The sequence below is a fragment of the Bos indicus genome, chromosome 8 (assembly GCF_029378745.1).
Source record: "Bos indicus isolate NIAB-ARS_2022 breed Sahiwal x Tharparkar chromosome 8, NIAB-ARS_B.indTharparkar_mat_pri_1.0, whole genome shotgun sequence".
In the NCBI taxonomy this organism is placed as follows: Eukaryota; Metazoa; Chordata; class Mammalia; order Artiodactyla; family Bovidae; genus Bos; species Bos indicus.
In genome coordinates this window covers 73145460-73159459 of record NC_091767.1, presented here as the reverse complement: position 1 = coordinate 73159459, position 14000 = coordinate 73145460, and the positions used below count along the sequence as shown (strand labels likewise).

The 14000-nt window shown below is 42.0% G+C and overlaps 1 protein-coding gene across 1 annotated transcript in view; it reads left to right on the top strand.

The window, feature by feature from the left end:
- The window catches only part of EBF2 (EBF transcription factor 2), a 222170-nt gene that overhangs the window by 144148 nt on the left and 64022 nt on the right, over positions 1 to 14000 (top strand). Inside the window, exon 7 of the mRNA XM_070794947.1 lies at positions 9620 to 9701. Within this exon, the coding sequence (XP_070651048.1) occupies positions 9620 to 9701 (82 nt within the window). The remainder of the gene's footprint in view (positions 1 to 9619; positions 9702 to 14000) is intronic.

The window sequence follows — 14000 nt, the reverse complement described above, 5'->3', positions numbered from 1 at the left end:
ACCAGTTGACTTCTGGCTTCTCTGTCCATGGGATTTCCCAGCAAGAATACTGGAGTGGGTTGCCATTTCCTCCTCCAGGACTATTCCTGACCCAGGGACTGAACTTGAGTCTCCTGCATTGGCAGGCAGATTCTTTATCACCACGTCACCAGGTACCAGGCATTTACCTAAACACTTCACATGGATAACTAATCCTCACTACTGGCCTGGGAGGTCATGTTACAGAGGATGAAACTAAAGGTCCCTACTTTTTTTTTTTTTCCAGATATAAATTTTATTTTATTTTTAAACTTTACATAATTGTATTAGTTTTGCCAAACCTACTTTTTTTTTTCTTTTTTACAATAAATATTAAGCAAGCAAGCAACAACAACAGCAACAATAATAATAACTGCAAAAGCCTTGACATCATCTGGAAATTGCTTCATAGGGACACCTGGTGAGCTGCCACATATAGGACTGAAACTATCTGTCACCAAAGGAGTTTGCTTGCTGGTCTATTTAAAAATCTCCAGTGGAGAAGACTCTCCTCTGTCCCCTGGGTAATGATTTTCAAAATTTAGCTTTGGTGACTTATTCACAAAAAATTTTTCCAAGATTTATTTCAACTTCTTACATGTTTGACTTCCGGCTGTTTTTTTCCTCCCTCCATAGTCCTGATGGATGAATGACTTTGTATTTTCCTCGTCCACTTGAGCAACATTTCACATCCTTTTTGCAGGTGCTGCAGCTATTTGGGCCATGCCTTCTTTGGGTCATGTGGGTTCTTGAGATGTCTTGTTTCCCAAATACCTGATAGACTTGCTTATCTTCCTCTGCAGCTTCTAGTACTGCTACAGAATTTCTAGAGAACACAGTCCCTGATAGGAATGATCGACATTGTTGTTGGCTTTCTTGTCTTGTTTTATAACATGTAGAGTGACTCCATTCTTATTTACAAAGATGAAGGAAGTGATGTGATCTCCTGTGTAGATCAATGAGGTACTGACCACCTAAAAAAAAAGAACTGCTTGGCTATGTGTTCCATCTTTTCCTCCCAAAGAAACTTGGCCAAGCTCCCTCCAAAAGTTTTTCTGAGTCAGACAAACCTGAGGTCCACTCCTGGCTCTTCCACTCACTAGCTGCTTGCCTTCGGGCAAGTAACCTAACCTGAGTCTTGATTATCTCCTCTGTAAAATGTGGATGTTAATTCTCCTCCTCTCAGAGTTGAGGGGATTAAACAAAATCATGCATCGTGAATAGTATGAAGTCAATGATTAGGGGCTATTTATTTATTATTATTATAATTATTATAAAAATTATACTTTTAGCCAAGGGGAGTTAGAGTAAATGTAAACGGAAGTAGGGACTTCCCTGGCCATCCAGTGGTTAAGACTCTGTGCTTCCACTGCAGGGAGCACAGGTTCAGTTGCTGGTCAGGGAACTAAGATCCCACACGCCACATGGTGTGGCCAAGAAGTAAAAAGAAAAAATGTAATCAGATGTAAAAAAAAAATATATTCCTTAAAATATTTCTTTAAACTTAAATCTTTCAGATCTGAATTTTTTCAATTTCATTGAAATCATGTAGGTGATTAAGCCTTAATGGTAATACAAAAGCCTTAATGGTAATACAAAAGCCTTAATGGTAATACAACCCTTTAGGAATGTCTGTGGAGATTAAAGGTTCTATACCTACTCTATTTGTGTATTAATGTTTATATTTTTAAGGAGCCATTTAAATAAACAGATTGCATAGAAAATCAGCTTATAAAAAGGAGTATTTGAACTTAAATAAGCCAGTCAAATATTTTAAATTGTCTCCTCTTTCCGTGGATCTTCTTGGGTCTTGGTACCAGCCACCATCTTACCAAGCAGATCTCAAGCATCAACGAGCCGTCCTCAGATGTCCCATTGCCACTTTTGTTAGGGTATAGCAAGAGTCAACTGGAAGTTTGACTTCCCAGTGCTTAGTGCTTAGTGGTTCAGTCATGTCTGACTCTTTGTGACTTTTTGGCCTGTAGCCCACCAGACTCCTCTGTCCATGGGATTTTTCAGGCAAGAATACTGGAGTAGGTTGCCATTTCCTTCTCCAGGGGATGTTCCCGACCTAGGGATGGAACCCCCATCTCCTGCATTGGCAGGTGGATTCTTTACCACTGAGCCATCGGAGACTTCCCAAAGTCTCCTCACTTTTATAGACTTGTGTGAGAGTCTTCACAAGGCCTTTAGAGCTCCAGATCCCTTTCTCATCTTTAGCTGACACCTCAACAATCAATAGGTTGATGAAGGTCACATCATTGTCAGGCCAAGGAAGGGGCCCACTGCTATCATTCTCCTTGTTTGGGCTGCCTGAGTTTGTATTCTGTTGGAGGCTTTCAAGGGAGGAAAATGTGTTTTCTCTACTGTCAGAAGGTTCAAAGAGGACATTACAGTTAAGACCTAAATCAAAGCTAGAACATTATCACTGTGTTTTACACTGGTCTTAAGCGGAAACCAATCACTTAGGGATTTTCCTACCAGATAAAGCAGAGTGAGCTGCCAAATGGACAGTTCTTAGAGTAAGAAAATAGCCCCATGGATACATCCATCCATCATGGCTTCTTCCTCTGCCTGGTCCTGTAAAGAATGTAAGCTTGAAAGAATCCTGGCAGAAGAAAGGCGACTGCCCATTTCTTTCAAATATGCTTCTATGATTCAGTGCATCCCAACATAGTTCTCAAAAGTGATATAAAGGTATTCTAAGGTCAGAATTATTTTCTTTGCAGAAGTATGTGCAAACAGAGGAGGCCAATTATATTTTAACTTATTGGACCCTGGAAAACAAAGTTCAGCAGTTAATCCAGATGAAATGTGTCTTCCTCAAAAATCAATACACATAGACCTTTAAGCACCTACATAGTTTATCAACCTTAAATGTGGCTCAGACTTTAGTGATCCAACCTGCATATGTGGCCATTGTGGCTGAGACAGAACCAGATACAGCATCCCAGCTCTTGAACTTTGGAGAGGGTGGGAGTTCCCCATCTTCACAGCATGTAAGATGTGGCCATGTCATCACAGACGATGTTTCCAGGTTGGATGGAATTAGAATTTTTTAAGGGAATAAGGAATGAAATTTCAAAGTGAAAGGCATTTTACATATTATTTTGCGTAGACAAAGGCTCTGCATAATGGTAGCTATTACTAGTGCCAAATTCACTTTCTTTGGCTATATACCCCTGTCTAATCTTTTTCTTGGGGGCTTCCCCAGTGGCTCAGTGGTAAAGAATCCACTTGCAGTGCAGGAGACACAGGAGACTCGAGTTCGATCCCTGGGACAGGAAAATCCCCTGGAGGCAGGCATGACAACCCACTCCAGTATTCTTGGCTGGAGAATCCCATGGACAGGGGAGCCTGGAGGGCTACAGTCCATTCAGTCACAAAGAGTCGGACACGACTGAAGCGACTGAGAACACAGTCAATCTTTTTCTTGAAAGAAGCCTCTGTGCCTTCCTCAGTGCTTTCTGAAAGGTTTTTTTTTTTTTTTTTAAATTAGAGGTAAATTGAATGTCCTCTTCCACAAATCTGGGGAAATAGTATGCTGGATTTTGCACTGTTGTTTAGTTGCTCAGTCATGTCCAACTCTTTGCAACCCCATGGACTGTACCCAACCCCATGCAACCTGCCAGGCTCCTCTGTCCACGGGATTTTCCAGGCAAGAATACAGGAGTGGGTTACCATTTCCTTCTCCAGGGGATCTTCCAGACCCAGTGATCAAACCCAGATCTCTTGCATTGGCAGGCAGATTCTTTACCACTGAGCCACCAGGGAAGACCTGGGTTTTGCATCAGTCAGATCATTGGCTATAATCTCAGGTCGGGCATGAATATTAAGCAGTTACTCTTCCTGTAATTTAGAGATTTCCCACTGCCCCCACCACCAGACCTAAACTTTATACCTTATTTGTACATCTAGTTTGAATCTCAGTTTTTACTTGGGATGGGTTCAGGACATGTCTAGAGCCACCTAGGAGACTTTATTATGTTCTTGAACAGTACTTTGTGCTTTAATATTCCAGAGACTGGGAGAAGAGATTTCTTGGGTACTAGGTAATCTTAGGATTTTGCGTGTGTGCTGTCACTTTAGTCATATCCAACTCTTTGCAACACTATGGACTGTAGCCCGCCAGACTCCTCTGTTCATGGGGTTGCTCCAGGCAAGAATACTGGAGTGGGTTGCCATGCCCTCCTCCAGAAGATCTTCCCAACCCAGGGATTGAACCTGTGTCTCCTGTGGCTCTTGCATTTCAGGTAGATCCTTTACCACTGAACCACTGGGGAAGCGTCTTAGGATGTTTTTCAGACCCGTATTCAGAGGTCTCCAGGCTCATCTCAGAAACCGAAGAAGCACATTTTGCATAGTTTGTGTGTGCCATGGAGGCAAGGATTTTGTCTGTCTTGTTTGGCACTCTGCTGAACCTTCATGGCACACACTCCACACTTAATAATTGGCCAGATGAGTAAAGGAATGAATTCAGCAGGGCTTTTAGTCATAAGCATTTACTTCCGTGGAACTATCATTGACCTAATATTTCCTTTTGGAGTGCTATAATCTCTCTCTCACTCTCCAAGAAACCAGAATCCTTCACAAGTTTTTTGTTGTTGTTGTTTTAAAATTTTTTTCAGACTATGTTTTCTGAAATTTCTTTTTAAACAGTTATATATACGTATATTTGGGCTTCCCAGGTGGCTCAAGTGGTAAAGAATCCGCCTGCCAATGCAAGAGACACAGGTTTGATCCCTGCCTTGGAAAGATCCCCTGGAGTAGGAAATGGCAACCCACTCCAGTATTCTTACCTGGAGAATCTCGTGGACAGAGGAGTTATGTGGGCTGCAGTCCATGGAGTTGCAAAGAGTTAGAGATGAATGAGCACACACAAGTACACTCATATATATTTTAACTTTTAAAAAACTCTTTACAGTTTGCTTTCGGAGGATACTAGAGAACCAATTCATTATTATAAAAACTGGTAAATAAGGAGGAATTATCTAGCATTTCTTTTGAGTTACCTATACAAAGTTAAGCAGTGATATTGATATATAGTTTACATACTATAAAGTTCACCCATCCAAAGTGTACAATTCAATGGTTTTTTGTATATTGACTGAGTTGTGTAACCATCACCATGATCTAATTGGTGCAGGAAGCATAGAACTCCAGATGGGGCTTGCAGCCAGAAAAATCCACCAGTTCAAATCCTTGTTTCTGTTGCTGACAAGCAGTGTGATCTTGGGGCAAATTTCATAAGTTCTTGGCACCTTTGTTTTTCCTAGCTGTGAGATGATTCGTCACTCATATAGTTGTTGTGGGAAATAAATGAGGCGATGGATATCAAGCACATAGCTTGGAGTATGGCACAGAGCTGACATCTGGCAAACTTTCCTCCCCCCTCCCTGTGAATCTGTACCTTTAAGCTACTGGGCCACACAAGATGGTAGGCAGGGGTAGCGATGGCTGTTATCTGTGATATTCCTTGCTACGTTCTCCTTCTGCCAAAGCACAGAGAAAGGATCCTAAGGGAATAGCCTCTTATTCAATAACCAGCCCATCAACATCTGGCCAAGGTATCAACCAAGATGCCTCAATTTCTACCCATCGGCTTATCTTGGTGATTCTTCTTTCATAGTCTCTGTTCAGGAGGGTTGTCCTCTCTCAGAAAACCCCTGCACACACCCCCTCTTGGACTTCAATAAGTCATAGACTTTTATCTTCAGAAGTTTCTTCTAATGTTTCTTCTCCTAATGTTCAGGAGGGTTGTCAACTTTATGCATTTTTCTTTGCATTCACAGAATGTTAATGTTGGAAGAAACACTGGAGATAATCCAGTTAAACCCTCCTAACAGTCCATGGGGTCACTAAGAGTCGGACACGACTGAGCAACTTCCCTTTCACTTTTCACTTTGATGCACTGGAGAAGGAAATGGCAACCCACTCCAGTGTTCTTGCCTGGAGAATCCCAGGGACGGGGGAGCCTGGTGGGCTTCCGTCTATGGAGTCGCACAGAATCGGACACGACTGACACAACTTAGCAGTTGTTAGTAGGACACAGCTTAGCAGCAGCAGCAACAGTCAAAGAAACTGAGGCCCAGAGGAGTGAAGTGACCTGCTTCCATAATTGGTAGGAACTCAAGACTTGTACACTGTCAGCATTTAATAGTGTAGTGAAGGAATGAATGCCTTAGAGTCTGTTCTCATGCCTCACTGGACCCAGGAATCAGATTGAAAGCTGAGGGCTTGAGTTCAGGTTTGGATCCCACTCTCTATTCCCCTTTCTTTAATAAAACAAGGATAAACCTGTCGCCATTAGCCTGCACTCATAAGCAATGAGATCAGAAGCCTAGCCGGAAGTACTGCGATAAGTGGTTAGAATATTTCTGAAGTCAACATTGTTTGGAGAAAGTGAAAATTACAACTTCCAGCCTGATGAGTCTCTGCGTGTTTGGTCTGAATCCTGTGGTTCACTTTGGTTTCCCATTTCTGAGTGGAAAGAGCTGATGTTTTCCAGGCTTCACAGGGATCTAGAGGCAGGGGATTTGTTCTCTGCAAGTTACCCTATGGTTAGTGGCTGAGATGGTGAATAGGGGGTTCTGTACCAAGTCCCCTGAGCATGGTGGGTGCAGGGGGTGGAGGGGAGGAAGGTGGGAGACATCAGTAAAAGGAAGGGAAGAAAACTGAAGAGGTCAGTAAGCTCCATGTGTATGTGTGTTGCACACTCAGTCGTGTCTGACATTTTGTGATCCCCTGGATTCTCTGTCCATGCCAGGCTCTCTGTCCATGGGATTCTTCAGGCAAGAAGACTGAAGCAGGTTGCCATGCCTTCCTCTAGGGGATCTTCCTAACCCAGGGGTTGAACCTGTGTCTCTTGCATTGGCAGGCAGATTCTTTACTGCTGAGCCACCTGGGAAGTCCCAGAACTCATTTAAATTGATTTCTAGGTCCACATCTGAAATTCACAGGCCATAATTTCTGGGGCTAGCCATTTAGAAGTAGTTATATTTTCTTTTAGAAAGTACTATACAATGTGAGAGAATTTTTGTTCCCTCTCTCTCTCACCTCCTCCCTCCCTCCTCTGCCCTTCACTTCCCTTTTGTGAACAGGATGTTATATCCTTAGTGTGCTGGGTGCTGGGTAGGTTACAAACTCAGACCCTAGGCAGGCAAAAGAGTCAAAATGGGGAGGGGTTTTCTAACCAAAGAACTGTTAAGGGTCCTAATTTAAAATGAATAAAGTCTTTCAGCAGGCCCCCTCTTTCCCTAAATCAATTTGATTTTATGTAAACATTTATCTCCTTTGCACTTCCATACCATGCATCTAATAATGCCTTGGTGAACATTAATGTTTTCAGTAGGTACATTTTGGAGAAAGAGGGGATTGGGTAGATGAGGGGAAGTATAACAAAGTGAAAGCGTTATAAGGAGCCCAGTGGTGGTGAAACTTTCCAAAAACCAAGGAATTTGTGAGAAAGAGAAATTTTGGTTTTAGTAGGGGAAAAGATATAAATTACTGATCAGTTGAGGGGGGGTGTGAGTGACAGTGCTCAGTTGCTAAGTCGTGTCCAACTCTTTTCAACCCTATCTATAGACTGTTGCTTACAAGGTTCCTTTCTCCATGAGATTGTCCAAGGAAGAATACTGGAGTGGGTTGTCATTTCCTTCTCCAGGGGATCTTCCTGACCCAGGGATCGAACTTGCATCTCCTGCATTGGCAGGAGAATTATTTACCATTGAGCCACTTGGGAGTGAGTGGGTGTTGGAGAGCAAATTCCATGTGAGGTCAGGGGTTGTTGGTTGGAAAGAGACTCAAGTGAGAAAATGGCTGATTTTAAGTCTTTTGTGACAGCATTTCCAGGCATTTTAAGTGGCTGTTGGTGACCCTTCTAGGAAGACACAAGTGAAAATATATTCCCCCTTAAAAAAGAAAATGTTTGAATTCTGATTAACCTGTTGTTAAATACAAGGCCGCTTTCTTTTCTAACATGCTCCAGCTGCTCTAGACAAACACCCCATTGCACTTTCGAAAGCAGAGGCAGGTTGCGAGCTTGAACACTACAGAAAGCATCAAGGGGCATCTCTTCTGCCTTGTCATTCTCTGCCTGGTACCTCAGATAACAGCCCTGGACACCTCCATGGCCCAGGAAGTGATGCCTAACCTCCCACCCCAGAAAAGATTCAAAAAGAGAAATGAAAAGCAGATGCTATAAAATTTGAAAATAATATTTAGCTATTCTTTCCAAATTCACACCCAGCCTTATTCATACATAGGGGTCAGGAGCACTTGGTCAAATATTTTTAGTAAATCTAGAGGAAATGCTCTAAAGAGTGCAATTCCTCTTCTCTCCTCTTTCATCATTTACTGTTTATCCTCCCATCAGTGTTTTCTTTTTTTTTAAAGTGGTAAATACAATTAATTGGAGCACTCTCTAATTCTTTTGTGCGATCATGAAAAAAATAAAAATAAACAGAAGGGCACCATGGGAGCATCTCACCAACCGTTGCTTTAAAAAATATAATTTTTGGAAGCATTGTTGATTTCTACTTATTTTTGTTGGTAAATCCTGGGGAAAATGTATATCTTTTCCTTTAAAGTTCTAATTCAAGGCATGGATGTGAGAGTTCTGAAGGGACTTTGGGACTGCGGTAAAATTTCGTTGTCATAGTAACAGAAAGGGAAATAGGCCTTGCTCACCTGGGACTTTAACACTGCAAAAGCTGAATTTTTTTTTTTTTTTAAGGAAAAGGACTCTGCAAGTGAAATAAATGAAAAACTTATGTATTTCAAAACAAAATTCCAAACATTAAACAGGTAAATGGCTGAAAAGACCAACTTCTGCCATTTTTCTTGGTTTCTGTCCTCATCTGATCAAAGAAGCCCAATTCTAAAAGTGCACAGAAGGGTTATCTAGAATATTACTGGCTTAAAAATATGTCTTACGAATGGTAACCTCAGACGGGTATTCTGCACCTTTGTATTTTTCTGGATAATCTATTGAAGGTCTGAAAGGACATTCACACTTGTTAATAGTCATAAAAACCCCAGCATATACCTGCACAGACTGTCTTAGGAGAGTAACATGGTTTTCTGATTTCATATCTATCGGTTGAAAATATCAGACCCCCTTTGTGTACGAGGGTTTACGTGTGAGGTGTGTGCATGTGCAAATGTGTGTGGCCAGCAGAAAGCGACATATGTGAGGAACCCTGGGATTCTGAGCTAAGTCATGTCATTTTTAACCCTCTGGAGAGAGATATTTTTGTACAGCAGGAGTTACTCCTGTTTGTGAAGCCTTTCTTCTTCTTCTCTCTCTCTTTTTTTATTTGAGAAAGAGCACACCCTAGCCACTCGGGGCCAGTGTACAAACCAGAACCCAGTTTGTGAACCACTCCACAACCCTCAACAGTGACGGAGCTGACTTGGGACCCAAAACATCCAAATTTGCAAACTGCAGACGGTCAGCTAGCATTCCTTCCCAGGCAGGGCTGGCTGAAATTCCCCAGACCTGAAATCCAATCACTTTCCAATCAAATCTAATATAATGCAGATATAGTCTCTCTTAAAAAATGTTTACTTAAAAAGGTAACACATTGCTTTCTCTTCACAGATTCTTTTTAAAATTTTTCCTCAAGTGCAATCAGAATTGTTTGAAAACAGCAGGAAACCCAAGGGACATGAGAAGGTTTCAGGTAAGGGACCTGCAGTTCTTGCCTGGTAAATAAGTCATCCTATTTCTTCTCTCCTTAGCTCTCTCTTTTTTCCTTTTCCTTTTTTTTTTTTTTTTATTCCCCCCTAGAAAATATTATTCACGGATGCTGCTAACAATAAAAAAAGATTACTCTAAATGATCACCCTCTTCAGATAGTACTGAAGGTTTTTTCATTTTGTAATGTTTAGGACTTCTGTGTCCACTGCCAGAGCCCCAGGGGAAGGGCACCAACCCAGGCTGGAGATTTGATTTTAAGCCCTGAGGCTGCCCTGTGCACACACAGCTGCCCACAGCAGGAACCATGATCTTGATATTCAGCCACCTTGGGATTTTTCAAAGCAGCTTCTCTGTGCTTTCTGCAAGCAACAGCCTCTTCCTTTCCTTTGCCACCGATTAACTATTCAGTGGTCTCTCTCGGAGTGTCTGGGAGAGCAGCCGCCTAAGCAGCCGTGGTCACTTTAAGATCTCAGCATGACAACAAGACCCACGGGACAGTAACCCAGCTGCCTGGCAGTTAAATCTGCCACCAGTTTCATCACCCCTGCCACTGATGTACCGGGGATACAAGCTAATAAAAACACAGAGCGAGGCAAAGTGTGTCAGGTTGGAGATGTGAGGCAGGGCAGCCCGCTTGGCCCCTTCCTTCATCTTTGATGGACCCACATTTCACCCACCAAATGGCTTTCCTGCCGTTCGTGGCCAGTCGAAATACCTCCCACCCCATTCCCCATAGAAAAATGGGAAACGTGTTAAACAATAGTATTCTAGCTTGAGACTTTAAAATCCTGGCAGCAACGTGGGAGATGGGGACGCTTAGCCTCACGTTTCAGGTGGGGAAAGCAAGATTCTGGGAGTTTAAATAACTCAACTGTTACCCCAGGAAGGAGATGGTAGAGCTGGGAGCCAGCGTCTGATCAAACTCCTTGCGCTGGACCCTGAGTTCACAGCATGTGCATCTGTTAGGCTTATGCTTGCTATTGCCTTTATGGAGAGTCTTGATAATTTCTGAACAAGGGGCCCATATTCTTATTACACTGGACCCTACAAAGGATGCGGCTGCTCCTGTCTGGCATTCGGAGCACTTCTGTGACGTAGCTGTGGCGTTATTAAAGAGTTAACAGGGGAGATGGGTATGGGCAAGGCCACTGAGCACAACCTGGAAAACCAAAAGTTCCTCTAATTTTTTTTTTCACTGAATCGTGAGTATCGAACAATCTTCTGGTGACCAGGATGTTTTCTGATTCCTTGTTTAACACTAATACCAGCCTCTCCTAAAAAGTTAAACCTTGTTTCTTCATCCTATCGACTCTTTTCCTTGCTGTATGATATGAAGACAAATAGAAACAAGAGGATTTTCTTGGGGGTCAAGCAGGAACATTGTGCATAGTGGAAGCTTATGGCACTCAGTTTCCAAATGGAAACATAAATAATTTCTGTCCAAAAAAACAGTGGAATTCCAAAGTGCCCAGATGATCTAAGCTTAGCTTTCATGTCCAGAAGAAGGAGAGGCAGGGAAAGAAGCTGGCAGCTTAGATTTGTATCCACCCTTATTCTCTACCATCCCTTCCAAAGAGCTTTAAATTTGAGAAGACACTTCTAAGAAGCTTTTAATAGAATGCATTGTCATTTTATTATTTTACCTTTATTTATCCCTGATTTTAGAAATGTACTCACTAAACAAATGCACCTAATATTTCCTTTACTTCTCGAAAACTTCTCTAAATGAAGTTTATAATGAGCCTGAATTAAAAAAATTTTTTTAAAGTGGATTTTTGAGTCATTATTTGGACACAAAAACTTTCTTGGTAATTTAGGTACAAATACAGTCAATGAGCCTGAATTTTTAACAGGGTTAGAATAGATATTGTTCATCTCAAAATATGAGAAGTTCTTATCCTATGAGAATGTACTTGACTTTTGCAAAGACAATGAAAAAGTTTTTTATAAGCTTGTGGATTCTATGATTGTCTCATTTCCAGGGTACAGGTAAAGTCAACAGGAAAAAAGTCTTTTGCATTTTTTTACTGAGATATAACTCATATAACATATTCACAATGTGCAAGACAGTAGGTTTTGGTATATTCACAATGTTGTGTAACCATCACCACCATATCATTCCTGAACATTTCCGTCATCACAGGAGGAAACCCCATACTTCTCAATTCCTTTTTCTCTCCGCCCACTGACAACCACACATCTGCTTTCTGTCTCTACAGATTTGTCTGTTCTGGACATTTCCTATAAAGAGAATCATACAATATGTGGCCTGTAGTCTCTGGTTTCTTTCACTTAGCATGATGCTTTCAAGGTCCATCCATGTTGCAGCATGTATATTTCATTCCTTTTGTATGGCTGAATAATAGTCTATTGTAAAATATACCACATTTTAAAAATCTGTACATCAGTTGATGGACACTTGGGTTGTTTCTGTTTCTTGGCTTTTACAAATAACGCTGTTGTGAACATTCATGTATAAGTGTTTTTTTTTGTGGACATGGTTTTGATATCTTGAGTATATACCTAAGAGTAGAATTTCTGGGTCATATGATAACAACAGTTTAAGTTTTTGAGGAACTGACCAGCTGCTTTCCACAGTGGCTGCACCATTTTATGTTCCCACCAGTAATATATAAAGGTCTCAATTTCTTGATATAGTTGCCGCTACTTGTTTTCTGTTTAAAAAGAAAAAATCCTGACCATCCTATAAGTGTGAAGTGGTATCTTATTATGGTTTTGATTTGCTTTCCCTAATGACTAATGCAGAGAAGGCAATGGCACCCCACTCCAGTACTCTTGCCTGGAAAATCCCATGGATGGAGGAGCCTGGTGGGCTATAGTCCATGGGGTTGCTAAGAGTCAGACACGACTGAGCGGCTTCACTTTCACTTTTCACTTTCATGCATTGGAGAAGGAAATGGCAACCCACTCCAGTGTTCTTGCCTGGAGAATCCCAGGGACGGGGCAGCCTGGTGGGCTGCCGTCTATGGGGTCGCACAGAGTTGAACACGACTGAAGCAACTTAGCAGCAGCAGCAGCAATGACTAATGATTTGAGCGTCTTTTCATGTACTTTTTGGCTATTTGCATATCTTCTTTAATGAAAAGCCTAAAACTGAGTGATTTCACTTTCTTTGTAAATGTGTTAGTCGTTCAGTCGTGGTCGACTCTTTGTGACCCCATGGACTGTAGCCTGCCAGGCTCCTTTGTCCGTGGAATTCTACAGGCAAGAATACTGGGATGGGTTGCCATTTCTTTCTCCAGGAGATTTCCCAACCCAGGGATTGAACCTAGGTCTCCTGCATTGCAGGCAGATTCTTTACCATCTGAGCCACCAGGGAAGCCCAAATGTCTAATTCAAATCCTTTAAGTGAAGTGAAGTAAAAGTCACTCAGTCGTGTCTGACTCTTTGTGACCCCATGGACTATACAGTCCATGGAATTCTCTAGGCCAGAATACTGGAGTGGGTAGCCTTTCCCTTCTCCAGGGGATCTTCCCAACCCAGGGATCGAACCAGAGTCTTCTGCATTGCAGGCAGATTTTTTACCAACTGAGCTATTGCCCATTTTCAAATTAGGTTACCTTTTTATTGTTGAGTTTTAGGAGTTCTTGATGGGCTTCCAAGGTGGTGCTACTGGTAAAGAATCCCCCTGCCAGTACAGGAGATACAAGAAACACAAGTTCAATCCCTGGGTGGGGAAGATCCCCTGAGGAGGGCATGGCAACCCACTCCTGTGTTCTTGCCTGGAGAATCTCATGGACCCGGAGCTTGGCAGGCTGCAGTCCGTAGGGTCAAATAGAGTCAGACATGACTGAGGCAACTTAGCAAGTGTTCTTTATATATTCAGAATACTAGGCCCTCAGATAGATGATTTGCAAATATTTTTCTCATTTTATCACTGGCTTTTCACATTCTTGACAGTATCCTTTGATTCACCAAATTGGAAGGTTTTATAATGTACTCAGATTCTCTTGGGCTTCCCTTGTGGCTCAGCTGGTAAAGAATCTGCTTGCAATGCAGAAGACCTGGGTTCAGTCCCTGGGTTGGGAAGATCCCCTGGAGAAGGGAAAGGCTACCCACTCCAGTATTCTGGTCTGGAGAATTCCATGGACTATAGTCCTTGGGGTCACAAAGAGTCGGACACGACTGAGCGACTTTCACTTCACTTCACTTCACTTCAGATTCTCTTATGAATATAGCCTTCTATGAAAGATCTTTAAAGTGGAGAAAGGCTTGCTTATGTGCTCTGAAGGTCAAGTAAGAAACTTGGATCAAGTTTAGT